The sequence below is a fragment of the Eumetopias jubatus genome, unplaced genomic scaffold (genome assembly GCF_037043125.1).
Source record: "Eumetopias jubatus isolate StellerSeaLion01/CBP00866 unplaced genomic scaffold, mEumJub1_p1.0 scaffold_13, whole genome shotgun sequence".
NCBI classification, from domain to species: domain Eukaryota; kingdom Metazoa; phylum Chordata; class Mammalia; order Carnivora; family Otariidae; genus Eumetopias; species Eumetopias jubatus.
The window spans coordinates 104,890,829-104,905,837 of record NW_028274819.1 but is presented as its reverse complement, the minus strand read 5'-3'; the positions used below and the strand labels follow the sequence as shown (position 1 = coordinate 104,905,837).

At 39.6% G+C, this 15,009-nt stretch overlaps 1 protein-coding gene across 1 annotated transcript in view; it reads left to right on the top strand.

Annotated features, from left to right (window-relative positions):
- The window catches only part of DLAT (dihydrolipoamide S-acetyltransferase), a 37,343-nt gene extending 23,194 nt beyond the window's left edge, over positions 1-14,149 (top strand). Inside the window, exons 11-14 of the mRNA XM_028105821.2 lie at positions 6,276-6,391; positions 10,578-10,740; positions 11,513-11,649; positions 12,268-14,149. Of these exons, the coding sequence (XP_027961622.1) occupies positions 6,276-6,391; positions 10,578-10,740; positions 11,513-11,649; positions 12,268-12,397 (546 nt within the window). The 3' untranslated portion in view covers positions 12,398-14,149. The remainder of the gene's footprint in view (positions 1-6,275; positions 6,392-10,577; positions 10,741-11,512; positions 11,650-12,267) is intronic.
- The last annotated feature ends 860 nt before the right edge of the window (positions 14,150-15,009 follow it).

Sequence of the window (15,009 nt, the reverse complement as noted above, 5' to 3'; positions counted from 1 at the left end):
CTTTGCCTGGTTTGGGGATTAAGGTAATGCTGGCCTCATAGAATGAGTTTGGAAATTTTCCTTCTGTTTCTATATTTTGAAACAGCTTCAGAAGAATAGGTATTATTTCTTCTTTGAATGTTTGGTAGAATTCCCCAGGGAATCCATCAGGCCCTAGACTCTTGTTTTTTGGGAGATTTTTGATCACTGCTTCAATCTCGTTACTGGTTATTGGCCTATTCAGGTCGTCAGTTTCTTCCTGTTCAGTCTTGGCAGCTTATAGGTTTCCAGGAAGGCCTCCATTTCATCCCCTTTGCTCAGTTTATTGGCATATAGTTGTTGATAATTGCTAATAATTGTTTCTATTTAGTCGTGATCTCTCCCCTTTCATTCATAATTTTATTAATTTGGGTCTTTTTTGGATAAGTCTGGCCAGTGGTTTATCGATCTTATTAATTCTTTCAAAGAACCAACTTCTAGTTTCGTTGATCTGATCTACTGTGTTTCTGGTTTCTAATTCATTGATCTCTGCTCTTAATTTTAATTATTTCTCTTCTAATGTGTGGCTTAGGCATCGTTTGTTGCTTTTTCTCTAGTTCTTTAAGATGTAGAGTTGGTGAATTTGGGATTTTTCTATTTTTTTGAGTGAGGCTTGGATGGCTATGTATTTCCCCCTTAGGACTGCCTTTGCAGTATCCCATAGGTTTTGGACTGATATGTTTTCGTTCTCATTGATTTCCATGAACTGTTTAAGTTCTTTGATTTCCTGGTTGACCCAAACATTCTTTTTTTTTTTATTTTAAGATTTTATTTATTTGTGAGAGAGAGCATGAGAGGGAGGAGGGTCAGAGGGAGAAGCAGACTCCCTGCTGAGCAGGGAGCCCGATATGGGACTCCATCCCAGGACTCCAGGATCATGCCCTGAGCCGAAGGCAGTTGCTTAACCAACTGAGCCACCCCGGCACCCAACCTAAACATTCTTGAGCAGAGTGGTCTTTAGCTTCCAAGTGTTTGAATTTCTGCCAAATTTTTTCTTGTGATTGAGTTCCAGTTTTAAAGCATTGTGGTCTGAGAATATGCAGGAAATAATCTCAATCTTTTGGTATCGGTTGAGACCTGATTTGTGACCCAGTATGTGGTCTATTCTGGAGAAAGGTCCACGTGCGCTCGAGAAGAATGACTGTTCTGTTGTTTTAGGGTGGAATGTTCTGTATATATCTATGAGGTCCATCTGCTCCAATGTATCATTCAAAGCTCTTGTTTCTTTGTTGATTTTCTGCTTAGATGATCTGTCCCTTGCTGAGAGTGGAGTACTGAGGTCTCCTACAATTAATGTATCGTTATCAATATGACTCTTTATTTTGGTTAACAGTGGCTTATGTAGATGGTTGCTCCCATGTTGGGGGCATAGTTATTTACAGTTGTTAGATCTTCTTGTTGGATAGACCCTTTAAGAATGATATAGTGTCCTTCTGTGTCTCTAATTACAGACTTTAGTTTAAAATCTAATTTGTCTGATATAAGAATTGCTACCCCAGCTTTCTTTTGAGGTCCACTGGCATGGAAGATGGATCTCCATCCCCTCACCTTCAGTCTGGATGTATCTTTAGGTTCAAAATGAGTCTCTTGTAGGCAGCATATGGATGGGTCCTGTCTTTTTATCCAATCTGCAACCCTGTGCCGTTTTATGGGAGCATTTAGGCCAGTCACGTTGAGAGTGATTATTGAAAGATATGAATTGTCATCATGTTGCCTGAGAAGACATTGTTTTTATAGATTGTCCCTGTAAATTTCTGTTGTATATGACTCTTGGGGTCTTCCTCCTTTTGTAGAACCCCCCTTAGTATTTCTTGCAGGGCCGGTTTAGTGGTCACATATTCTTTCAGTTCCTGCCAGTCGTGGAAGCTCTGCATCTCTCCATCCATTTTAAATGGATGTATTTAAAGTATTCTTGGCTGCATGTTCTTCCCGTTTAGTACCCTGAATATGTCTTGGCAGGCCTTTCTGGCTTGCCAGGTCTCTGTGTATAGGTCTGACATTATTCTGATGTTTCTCCCTCTGTACGTAAGGAATCTCTTCCCCCTAACTACCCTCAAGGTTTCCTTGGTTGTAAGATTTGCAAGTTTTACTATTATATGCCAGGGTGTTGGCCTGTTTTCCTTGATCTTGGGAGGGGTCCTCTCTGCCTCTAGGACGCGAACGTTTGTTTCATTCCCCAGATTAGGGAAGTTCTCAGCGATGATTTGCTCAAATACATCTTCTAGTCCTCTCTCCCTTGCCACTCGCTCCGGGATTCCAATTATTCTGACATTGGAACACTTCATGGTGTCACGTATTTCTCTGATTCTATTTCATGGATTCTGAGTTGTTTTTCCCTGGCCTCCTCTTTTCCCTTTTTATCTATTATATTGTCTTCCAGGTCGCTTATTCGTTCTTCTGCCTCACCCTAGCTGTTAGATTATCTAGATTGGATTGGATCTCATTGATAGCATTTTTAAGTTCTGCCAATTCAGCTTTCATTTCTGCCCTTAGAGACTCTATGTTGCCATTAATTGATTTCTCCATTCTAGCTATTGTCTTCACAATTGCTAGCCTGAATTCCATCTCTGACATCTTGGTTATATCTGCATCCATTTGTAAATCTGTGGCATAAGTCATAATCTCTGAGTCTTTTATTTTGGGGGTTCCTCCTCCTAGTCATTCTGTTGATGGGTGGTTGAGGGAATGTATAGAGTCCAAATTATTGACCAGAACCCAAGCAAGATGCACCTGTTTTCTAGGGACCTTAGGGTTGCTGGCCTCTTGTTTTCCCAGCCTGTCTTCTGGGGGAGGGGCCTGCCGCGCTGTTGCTCAGGCAACCCTGTTTGGGCGGAGTTGCCCTGCCCTCCTGTGGCGGGGGATGGGCTCAGTGGGAATCAGTTTGGGGGGCTTTTGTTCCCTGGTGGCTTTCCCTGACAGCTTTCCACGTCTCTTCCGCGAGTCAGAGCAGAAGAGTCGTTTCCAACCCTCTGCCTCAGAGCAGAGAGACCGCAGTCTGTTCTTCAGTGAGCTCTCCAGGCCACACCGTCTCCGTTTCTGTCCGTGCTGCTCTAAACTGCAGTGTCCTGGGTTGTGCGCCCCTCCGCAGCGCCCCCAGTCCTGCCTCCAGGTCGGAGCACGTCTCTGCCCTCTGTGCTTCTAAAACCGCCAGCCGCTCCCAGTTCTCCTGTTCCCCAGTTTGCAAGCCCAACCCCGCCGCTCTGGGTTTCTGCCCCGGGGGCTGCCCTAAAGTCCTTTCCCCGCTGCTGCCGGTCTGTGCCCCATCCCCAGTGCGCGAGGCTGTTACTCACCGGCGGTGTAGGATCCCCACGGCCAGGCACCCTCCTGCTGCCATTTATCCTCCGATATCTGCCCATGGAATCACGGCTCCCCGCTTCCTACCTTGAAACCAACCGCCTGCGATAGTCTGTTTGTAGAGATCCAGATCTTCTTATGTCTCAGGCTGATTTCGTGGGTGCTCAGAGTGGTCTGGTAGATATCCAGCTCAATTCCGGGGACCAGTTGAAATAGAGTCCTCTACTCCTCCACCATCTTTCCTCTCCCCCTTTATTTTACTTTTTTAAAGAGAGGGAGAGAGGGCTGGGCCAGTGGCACTCAGCATTATACAGGTTATCTACAACCTCTCTGACCTCTCCTTTTCCACTTGCTCCCTCTGCTGCAAAACCAATGATTGTCTTCCTGTTCCTCAACATTCCACCTGTATATTCCTACGTTAGTCCCTTTGCACTTGGTGTTCACCCTGCATGCAATGTTTTTCCTCTAGCATCCACTTGCCTTCCTCCTTTAGTGCCTTTAGGATTTGATTCAATATCACCTTCTCTGGTTTTCCCTAGTCACCTTATTCTAAAATTAAGGGTAGACGAGTGAGGTGAGTGGTCAGTTTTCCCTTTAGTTCTTCCTTATTTGTCTCTTTATCATTATCTTACATACCATATGTTTCATTTATTTATTATCCACTCTTTTAGAATGTAAGGTCCCTATGAGTAGAATTTTTACCCATTTTTTCACTGCTTATATCCAGGGCTTTTAGAATTCTCTGTCTAGAACAGAGTACTCAAATCTTAGATGCATGAATGAATAAAGCAGTTAAGGATTAACAGGTAACTGGCTACAAGAGTTAGAGATGATTGCATGCTTTTATTGGCAAAATGTTACAGCCGTTTTATAATACATTTATTTGAAAATTAGACATGAAAAATGTATGTCCAGTGTATTATTTTATTCATTTAAACAGTTTTATGTAGATATATTTCACATACCATGTACCCATTTAAAGTTTACGATTTGGTGACTTTTAGGATATTCAGAGTTCTGTGACCATCACCACAATGAATTTTGGAACATTTTCATCATCCTGAAATGAAAGTACTCTCCCATTAGCCGTAGCCCCCACCCCAATCCTCCCAGCCTCCCCAACCCTAGACAGTCACCATCTTTCTGTCTTAGATTTGCCTATTTTTGATATTTCCTATAGGGATAGGGATATCATTGAATCTGTAGATCAATTTGGGGAATATTGCCTTCTTAGCATTCCTCCTCCATGAATGTGGGGTGTCTTTCCATTTATTTAGGACTTTAATTAATCTTCTCTAAATTCTTTCAGTAATTTGTCCAGTTTTTTGAGTAAAGCTTTTGTACTTCTTTTGTTAAATTTATTCCTAGGGGGCGCCTGGGTGGCTCAGTCGTTAAGCATCTGCCTTCGGCTCAGGTCATGATCCCAGGGTCCTGGGATCGAGCCTCACATCGGGCTCCCTGCTCCTTGGGAGCCTGCTTCTCCCTCTGCCTCTCTCTCTGTCTCTCTTTCTCTCATGAATAAAAAAAAAAAAAAATTTATTCCTAGGTATTTTGTTCTTTTAACACTTACAAATTTCAGAGGGTTCATTGTTACTGTATAGAAATAGCATTGATTTTTGTATATTAATCTTGTATCCTACAACCTTATTTTTTATTTAGTGTGTTCCTTAAGATTTTATATACAAAATCATGTCATCTCCAAATAGTGATAATTTTGCTTTTTCTTTTCCAATTTGGATGCCTTTTATTTTCTTTTCTTGCCCAACTTCTCTGGCTAGCACATCTAGTAAAATGTTGATTAGAAGTGGCAAAGTGGACATCCTTGTCTTGTTCTTGATCTTAAGACGAAGTAAGTCTTGCACCAGTGAAGTATATGATGATGGTTGTGGAACTTTTGTAGATCTGTTTTATCATCAGGTTCGGGAAGTTCCTTTCTATTCCTAGTTTTTATGAAGTGGTGGTTGAATTTTGTCAAATGCTTTTTCTGTGTCTCTTGAGATAGTCATGTGATTTCTGTCTTTTTTCTCTTAGTATTTTATTACATTAATTGACTTTCAGATGTTAAACCAACTTTGCATTCCTGGAACAAATTCCATTTGGTCATGGGTGAATAATCCTTTTCATATATTGCTGGATTTGGTTTGCTAGAACTTTTTTTGAGGATTTTGGATCTCTATTCTTAAAGAGGTATTTGTAGTTTTGTTCTTTCTGGGCTGGTTTTTTTTTTTTTTTTTAATTGTGATATCTTGGTCTGGCTTTAGTATTGGGTTAATACTGACCTCATAGAATGAGTGGGGAAGTGTTTCCTCTTCTATTTTTTGGAAGATTTTGTGAAGAATTTATATTCTTTAAATGTTTAGCAGAATTCACCATTTGGGGAAGCCATCTGGGTCTAGGCTGTTCTGTGTGGTTAGTTTTTAAATTACCATTCAGTCTCTTTATTACTAGTTGTAGATTGATTCAGGGGTTCTATTCCTTTTTGATTCAGTTTTGGCAGTTCATATCTTTCTAGGAATCTTCCATTTCATCTAAATTATCTAATTTGTGGGATACAGTTCATAGCATTACCTACAAACCTTTTTATTTCAGTAGGGTCCATAGTAATGTTCTACTTCATTTCTGATTTTAGGAATTTGAGTCTTCTTTTTTCTTTGTCAGTCTAGCTAAACATTTATCATTTTGTTGATCCTTTCAAAGAACCAACTTTTGGTTTTGTTGAGATAAGTGAAAATGAAGGCATAACATACCGTAACTTAAGGGATGCAGCTAAAGGAGGGCTTACTAGGAAGCTTATAGCTGAAAAGGCCTACATTAAAAAAGATGAAAGAACCAACTTTTAGTTTCATTTCATCCTTTACGCCTCAGGACATTGGTATTCTTCCCCCACCACCCCCCGCCAGATGACAACTTTCAGTCTTTGGGAAGAGAGTTTAAGAAACTACAATGATTTCTTGTCTTTGCAGATGTTAGAAGGGAGAAGCAAAATTTCTGTCAATGACTTTATCATAAAAGCTTCAGCTTTGGCATGTTTAAAAGTTCCTGAAGCAAATTCTTCTTGGCTGGACACCGTTATAAGACAGTAAGTAAGATACTGCTGGGGAAAGTATATATCCATCAGCAGTTTTCTCGTGCTGTCTTATGTATAAGTAGGAGTGTCGGGTATGAGGAGAAATGGAATACAGGGAGGAAGTGGACTTCTGGAGGCAAAACAGTTTGAAGACAATGTAAAACTGTTTATGAGATAATGCTAAGTTTAGTTAGTGAAGACTACAAATTCTTTGAGTTTAGAAGAGGGAGATAAGTTTACAGATGTGAATAACTTGGTAACAACTGTTACAAAGCAGGGTTGAAATGGTTTTTGTTCACCATTTAGTTCTGCTGAACTTTAATGGGGGCAAATTGAAAACAAAACCAAGAAACATTTGTTAACATTATGGTGGCATGTGACTGGCATGGTGCTCAGTGTCTTTCACATGTTTTCTCATTTTAATCCTTATGGCCACCTCATGAACTAGGGGCTTTCACTCCCATTTTACAGATGAAGAAACTGAGGATTCAAGGAGTTAACTAGCTTTCCTGAATTAATATGTTAGTGAGTAGCAATTCTGACTCCTGCACCGAGGCTTGTTCTACTATGTAGATTTTTTAGTATTATTATTAATTTAATTTCTATTAAAATAATAGCATATACATTAGAATATTGCTTCATGGCTAATGGTGACTTAGGTCTTACTTCTAAGAGGCAAATACAACTTTTTTTTTTTTTTTTAAGATTTTATTTCATTTTGGGGCGCCTGGGTGGCTCAGTCGGTTAAGCGTCTGCCTTTGGCTCAGGTCATGATCCCAGGGTCCTTGCTCAGTGGGGAGCCTGCTTCTCCCTCTTCCTGGCACTCCCCCTACTGTGCTCTCTCTCTCTAACAAATAAATAAAATCTTTTAAAAAAAAGATTTTAGGAGCGCCTGGGTGGCTCAGTCGTTAAGCGTCTGCCTTCAGCTCAGGTCATGATCCCAGGGTCCTGGGATCGAGCCCCGCATCGGGCTCCCTGCTCAGCGGGAAGCCTACTTCTCCCTCTCCCACTCCCCCTGCTTGTGTTCCGTCTCTCGCTGTGTCTCTCTGTCAAATAAATAAACAAAATCTTTAAAAAAAAAAAGATTTTATTTCATTTTATTTTATTTTTAAAGAGACAGCACAAGCAGGGAGGGCAGAGCAAGAGGGAGAGGAGGAGGATCTCACGCAGGCTCCACGCTCATGCTCAGTGTGGGTCCCGGTGCGGGGCTTGAGCTCCCAGCCCTGAGATCATGACCTCAGCCAAAATCAAGAGTCGGACGCCTAACTAACTGCGCCACCCAGGCGCCCCTATCTTCGTATTTCTAAATAACATTTTTCACTTGCCCTTTATGGATTTTTCATTTTATCAACTGATTTGTTGTACCCTCCATACACACACACACACACGACAATCCTACCAAATCGATTATAGCACAAATTGTGGATAAATCAATATTCAGTATTAATATTTTTATGCCTATGAAAATATTATTTATAACTAAGACATGTAGTATGCTGTGAATACTGGCCAAACTGATCTTAATGGTTACCTAAGGAGGGCCTGTGTACTCATCATCAATTCTTTCTGAAAGTTTCCTAGAGAACTCTAAACCATTTTCCAGTCTTAGCAAACATAATAGGTAACCTGCTTATTCTAATTTTTTCCTTGGTCACCACCCTCTTGGAGAACATTTGAAGGTCTTACTCTTCCTTATAGACTATATTAGTTTCCTAGGGCTTCTGTATAAATTACCACAAAATTGGTGGCTTAAGACAAAAATTTATTCTTAGTTCTGAAGGCCTGAAGTCCAAAAGCAAGGTGTTAGCAAGGCTGCACAGCCTCCATAGGCTCTAGGGGAGAATCTTCCCTTGCTTTTTCCAGTTTTGATGGCTCCAGGCATTCGTTGGCTTGTGGCTACATAACTCCAAACTCACATGGCCTTCTTCTCTTCTGTCTCTTACAAGTACACTTGGCATTGGATTTAGAGCCCACCCAGATAACCTAGGATGATTTCATCTCAAAATCCTGATTAACCTGTAAAGATTTTTTTTTTTTTTTTAATTTGACAGAGCACACAAGCAAGGGGAGCAGGAGAGAAAGAAGCAGGCTCCCCGCTGAGCAGGGAGCCCAATGCGGGGCTTGATCCCAGGACCCTGGGATCATGACCTGAGCCGAAGGCAGATGCTTAACCCGCTGAGCCACCCAGGCGCCCCTGCAAAGATCTTTTTATTAAATAAGGTCACATTGATAGATTCTGGGATTAAGACAAAGAACTATCTTTTAGAGAGCTGTTACGAACATCTGTGTACAATGTTCTGTGTTGACTTATGTTTTTATTTTTCTTGGGTTGAAGTAGAATTACTGGGTCATAGGGTAAATTAATATTTAACCTTCTAAGAGTATCTGAGAAAACACTTCTTTGATGAGCAGATTAAGGTTACAGGCCAAGTTCTGTGAATTGTTCATTAGTTCCTACCAAATGCCCGTCATTCATTTGTTTATATAGCCATTCAGCAAATATTGAACAGGTACTGTCTGCTATATTTAGTGGTGAGCAAGATAAGAAACACCATGCTTACTCTGTTAGGAGGAAGATTTTGGAGTGACAGGACAATTATAAGAAAGCAGTATTGGGGGCGCCTGGGTGGCTCAGTCAGTTAAGTGGCTGCCTTGGGCTCAGGTCGTGATCCCAGGGTGCCAGGATCCCTGCTCAATAGGAAACACATGGGGCTCCCTGCTCAATGGGAAGCCTGCTTCTCCCTCTGCCTGCTGTTCCCGCTGCCTGTGCGCTCCTTCCATGTGACAAATAAATAAAAATCTTTAAGAAAAAGAAAGCAGTATTTGCTGTGATACCTTCGCCATAGCCCAGCTGTGGTAGCTGCTTAAGGGGTCACACATTATTATTCGACCAGGTACTTGTGTTTGCAAGTGACAGTCCCACTGCCCCTGGTCAGCTTGGGCACACTGAGGGATTTGGAACCCATAATATTCTAAAGCTTGAGCCTAGAAGTAGCTGGAGTTCTTCCTTCATGTGAGGTTTTAATTTTTTCTCATTTGCAGAGAACACTTCGGCAGGGGCCCTAACACAAAGCCCAAGGAGGCTGTGGATACAATTTAAGAATTTGGGAACTTGGATGAGGGGGAAAAATCATTCCTTTTCCACTAACCTCTAACTGAAATTTGGCATTTCCTCCTACTATAAATGTAGAGAACAAATCAAAGAGGTATTATTAACAGTACTTGTACTGGTGACCAGTAAAAATCACTTATTTTCATATCAGATTGTAGTTGTTGCATGTGTCTTTTAAATAGGGGGTTTTTTTGCTTATCACTATGTCAAAATTTTAGCAGTTATTAGACCTCTTGCCAGATCTTGTTACTGAGTTAATACATATATCACAATTTTGAATTTCGGTATAGTTGTTTTTTTATTTAGTTGTATCTGTTTTGTTTTTGGTTATTGAGTATTTTATGTTTTGTGTTAAAAATACGTATTCTGAGAAGGGACCCAGATGCAAAGGTATCCATGGCATAACACAGATTAGGAATCCTACTTTTATCTTCTGAGACACTACCACCCTACACCCTGAGCTCTTTTTCTCCCAAAACACAGTCCTCTCCCTCCACTCTTCCTTCCATCTGCTGAAACTCTGCCTGCAGACTCCGCTCCTTGCAGTCCACTTCATCTCAAAATTCAAGAAGTTCTTTTTGTGTAATTCTCACTGAATGCTGGGCCTTTTCCACGTGTACCCATGTGTCAGTCAAGGTAGGTGCAAGGCAGTTAGAGCACATGTGAAACCAACCTACTGACACATTTCTTGTTCATTTTTAAAAAGTCCAAGTTAAGGGGCGCCTGGGTGGCTCAGTTGTTAAGCATCTGCCTTCGGCTCAGGTCATGATCCCAGGGTCCTGGGATCGAGTCCCGCATCGGGCTCCCTGCTCCTCGGGAAGCCTGCTTCTCCCTCTCCCACTCCCCCTGCTTGTGCTCGCTCTCTCACTGTGTCTCTCTCTGTCAAATAAATAAATAAGTAATCTTTAAAAAAAAAGTCCAAGTTAAGAGGGCATAGCAAAATGTAAAAACCAGGAAAGATATCCCTCTGGCTGAAAAGTATCCCAAACTGAGGTAAATGTCAATATCCTTGCTTAACCTGACACATAAGCTCTTGATAAATACTGTGATGATTACTGAAATTTCCTTTTTTTTCTTTTGAAATAGAAACCATGTTGTGGATATCAGTGTTGCAGTCAGTACTCCTGCAGGGCTCATTACACCTATTGTATTTAATGCACATATAAAAGGACTGGAAGCCATTGCTAATGATGTTGTTTCTTTAGCAACCAAAGCACGAGAGGGTAAACTACAGCCTCATGAGTTCCAGGTAAGGTATTATTTATTTCCCTTCTGAATGTTAAGAATTATATTATATTTAAGGGTGGCATAATTCTGGGTACCTGGGTGGCTCAGTCGGTTGAGTGTCTTGGGCTCAGGTCATGATCCTGGGGTCCTGGGATAGAGCCCTACATTGGGCTCCCTGCTCAGCGGGGAGTCTGCTTCTCCCTCTCCCTCTGCCCCTCTTCACTACTCGTGCTCTCTCTTTCTCAATAAATAAAATCTTTAAAAAAAAAAAGGGTGGCATAATGCTTTTATTGCATTTTTCACCTTTGATTCTGCCTTATATTCTTACACATGTCCCTGAAAATATAGAGAAAGTGAATACCCTATCAAAATCTGAAAAGACATTTTCCAGCAGTTTGCAAAACTTATGACTTACGTTCATACTGTAATGGTTATATATTTTATTATATATTATATTATTATATATATTATATATTTTCATTAAAGTATATTCCATTAAGGCCTGCCTTTTTTTCCCCTTTCAAATAAGAATTGTATATATTCAGGATATATAGCTTTGATGTTTTGCTATATGTATTGTGAGATACATTGTGAGATGATCATAGTTAAGCTAAGTCACATCTGTCACCTCATGCTGTTTTCCTTTCCTTTCCTTTTCTAATTGTTTTTTATGGTAGTTCAGAGGCCTTTCTTAAAGATTATCTTAAGGTCTTTCCACAGAACATTTGTCTTTTTTTTCTGGCTTATGTTGACAAGCAATTAACATGATCTGTTTTTAATCTCTTTTCCTCTAGGGTGGCACTTTCACAATCTCCAATTTAGGAATGTTTGGAATTAAGAACTTCTCTGCTATTATTAACCCACCTCAAGCATGTATTTTGGCAATTGGTGCTTCAGAGGATAGACTGGTTCCAGCAGATAATGAAAAAGGGTAAGTACCAAAATAAAGGAGTTGTAAGTTCATTTTCATTACATAATACCTGTTTGTTTTTTGGTGGTTGTTGTGGTGCGTTTTTGTTTCTTTTTACATTATACCTGTGTTTGAGTCTAAGTTTTATAATTGTCATGGCCTGTTGGAGCTTCAGGTAGAATCAGGCGTAAGTATAGAATGAAGTTTCTCAGGGCAGCAACTCTTCTTTTACTAAATGCAGTTAATCCTATTTGAAAGGGGAAGCCTTATTTACTATAGGTGAGGGGTGAGCATACTTTTCCTTGGAGCCAGGTTGTAAATATTTTAGGCTTTCTGAGTCATGGTGTCTGTTGCAGATAACTCTGACGTTGTAGTGAGAAAGCAGACATAGGCAATACATAAATGAATTCCAGAAAACCTGCATTTGGCAGGATTTGGCCCGTGGGCTGTAGTTTGCCAGCCCATGCTCCAGATGGCTGTTTGGTCTGTCAATCTAGAGGGTGAGGCAGAGGTGTATAGTACATTAAGAGTAGGTGGAAAATAGTATTACCTGGTTGGAGGTTGGCATTTGGGTTGGTTACTGGCTAAAAACTAGGGATTGCTTTCAGAATACCTAATAATGTTTTTATCTTTTTCTAGATTTGATGTGGCTAGCATGATGTCTGTTACACTCAGTTGTGATCATCGGGTTGTGGATGGAGCAGTTGGAGCCCAGTGGCTTGCTGAGTTTAGAAAGTACCTTGAAAAACCTATCACCATGTTGTTATAATTAACCCAGGAATTTCTAGACTCTCCCAGGTCACAATGTTCATTCTTACCAAGATATAAATATGTTATTACACAGGTTTTTTTTTATTTTAAAGTTAACCAGTTATTTTTGAGTCTGTCCAGATAAGTTATTTGTAATGGGCATCACTGAATTTTTTAAATGACAATTACACCCACATATTGTACACATTTAATGAACATCCGGTTTTTGAGCTGTGTATTCCTAGTCAAGGGAACGTGTGGCTTGGCCCTTTGGTGATAAGTACTTCCACTGGGAAATGTAGAGGTAGAATTCTGGTTCCCTATTGAAACAGATATATAAAGGTAATCTGAATGAAACCTTGAGGTTTTGAAATTTAATTGCCTCAAATGTTTTGCTCATATTTGAGGGAAAGAGAAGTCACGGAAAGAGAAGTCACGGAAAGAGAGAAGTCCGTTCTCTTAGAGAAAGGGTTTGAATTGAAGCTTGATTTTGGAATTTAACCCTAATTTAAATTTTTCTGTGACATGATCTTGGTTTATCATGGATGGGAAGGGTAGAGAACTTCAAGGAAAATAACTGAAATTTTAAAAGTTAACTTTTTCTTAGACTTCTTCAACCAGCTGTCCTTTATTTTTCTATGAATCCTGAAATGGTTGTTTTTACCTCTTGAGATGAAGATATATATAAACCAGCTACTTGGTATAAATGAGAATTTGTGTGGGTATTTATTTAAACAACTTACATACATAATTTTGAAAGCAGAATTTAAAATTACCTCCAAATAAAAGAATATGCTTGTAGAATTTAACAGAAAGTAGAAATTATTCCTTGAAGATTAATTGGTGGTTATTTGCAAATGAACTTAATTATCAGAATCTGTTACTCATATAACTTTGGAAAACTGTATCAAGTAACTGTGGAATAAGTGTACATATGTAAAATACGGTTTCTAGTGAGATGTGTGCCAAAGTCCATTTATCACCAAATCCTGTCTGAAAGGAAAAGGGGGAGAGAGACATTGGTAAGCAGTTGGGAGTGCTAAAAGATTAGAAGCGAAGTGGTCATTTCTACTTGGATAAAGTAAAAAATGTTCAGTGTGTACAAAGAAAGTGTTCTGTGTTTTTCCACCCAATGTTGTCTCATGTACAATAAGAAAGTCCTAAAATCCTATTGGAAAGAAAAAAAATAGTTTAGGTTGCTTGCTGCCTTACCAGCCTAAATATTTTTTTCCAATTTGTTACAGTTTGCCTTTCTTAGGGGAGGGGGAGTAGAAGAGGTGATACTCGGGATAATAAAAATGAATTTGGAATATTGTCACAATTCCAGACTTTCTATTGATGTGTTTTAATAAATTATTTGGAATTGTTTATGACTATTTAAAATAAATCTATCCAGTGTTTCTGTGTATATATGTAGAGCAGTCTCCTGAAATTTAGGTCTTTCAGTATTGAATCTGTTTCTAAATGTTCTTTATTACATGGTGCAGAAGTGACACTGCATATATTCCAGAATATTTTCCCTTGCTGTATTATGAAAACAGTACATTAAATTGATTTTTCAGTAATTAGTAATGTTAGCTTGAATTGAAGATTATGAAGAAGGAACAAGCTTATCACAAGGGACCATCACTATGAGCCACATCTGGTTCAGATACATGAAACGTCAAAGATAATTCATTCTTGGCAAATGCTTATGGCTCTGTCTGTTGTTCCCTTGAAAGAATAGTAAAAGGTTGTCTTCTAATAAAAATTATTTTGAGTTAAAAATTAATCTGAAGTATAATCTGAATTATAAACCTAAATGGATTCAGTCTATTTCTCTTACCAGAACTGAAAGAAAAAAAGTTAAAAATTTTGGTTGAAATTATTTAAAAATTAAACTGTTTTCAGTGTGTCTTGTCTAATTTTTGATCTGTTGGTAATTATTTTTCACATTAAACCAAAGCCAGAGATAGCTATATACGTGTACACTCTTTAATACAAATGCATTTGAAGCATGTAGAATTAGTAAAATAAAGGACTGAGTTTAGGAGGATATAATCTAACACTTTAAGCTCAAGGAGTTACTGAAGCACCTCATGGTGGAGTGTGCCACACAGCAAGATGAAAGCGTAATCTGGCTGTGTTAGATATTTTACACCAATCCCGAGGTTTGTGAGTGAAGTTATGGTATCCCAAGGCATGGTCTGAAAAAGGAGTTAACTAGCCTGAGATCATATGAATGTGTTCCAAGGAGTACTCCTTACCTAGTAATGCACAAACCCTGGAATACATGGGAAAATAATCACCCAAGTTTGTAGGGGCACCTGGGAGGCTCAGTCGGTTGAGTGTCTGACTCTTGGTTTCGGCTCAGGTCATGATCTCCAAGTGGTGAGATTGAGCCCTGCACTGGGGGTCCCTGCTTCTCCGTCTCCCCCTGCCTCTCCCCCTGCTCACACACAGACACTCTCTCAAATCTTAAAAAAAATAAACCAAGCTTGTAGAAAAATCTAGTCTCAAAGATAATTAATATCCATCTCACTTTCCAGTTTCAAGGAAAGAAATTTTGGTAAGATTCAGATTAAACTACTCCACAGTTATTAATGTTCTTCCTGGGCAAAGTTTGGTATTTTGGGGGAGAGGGAGGAGGAG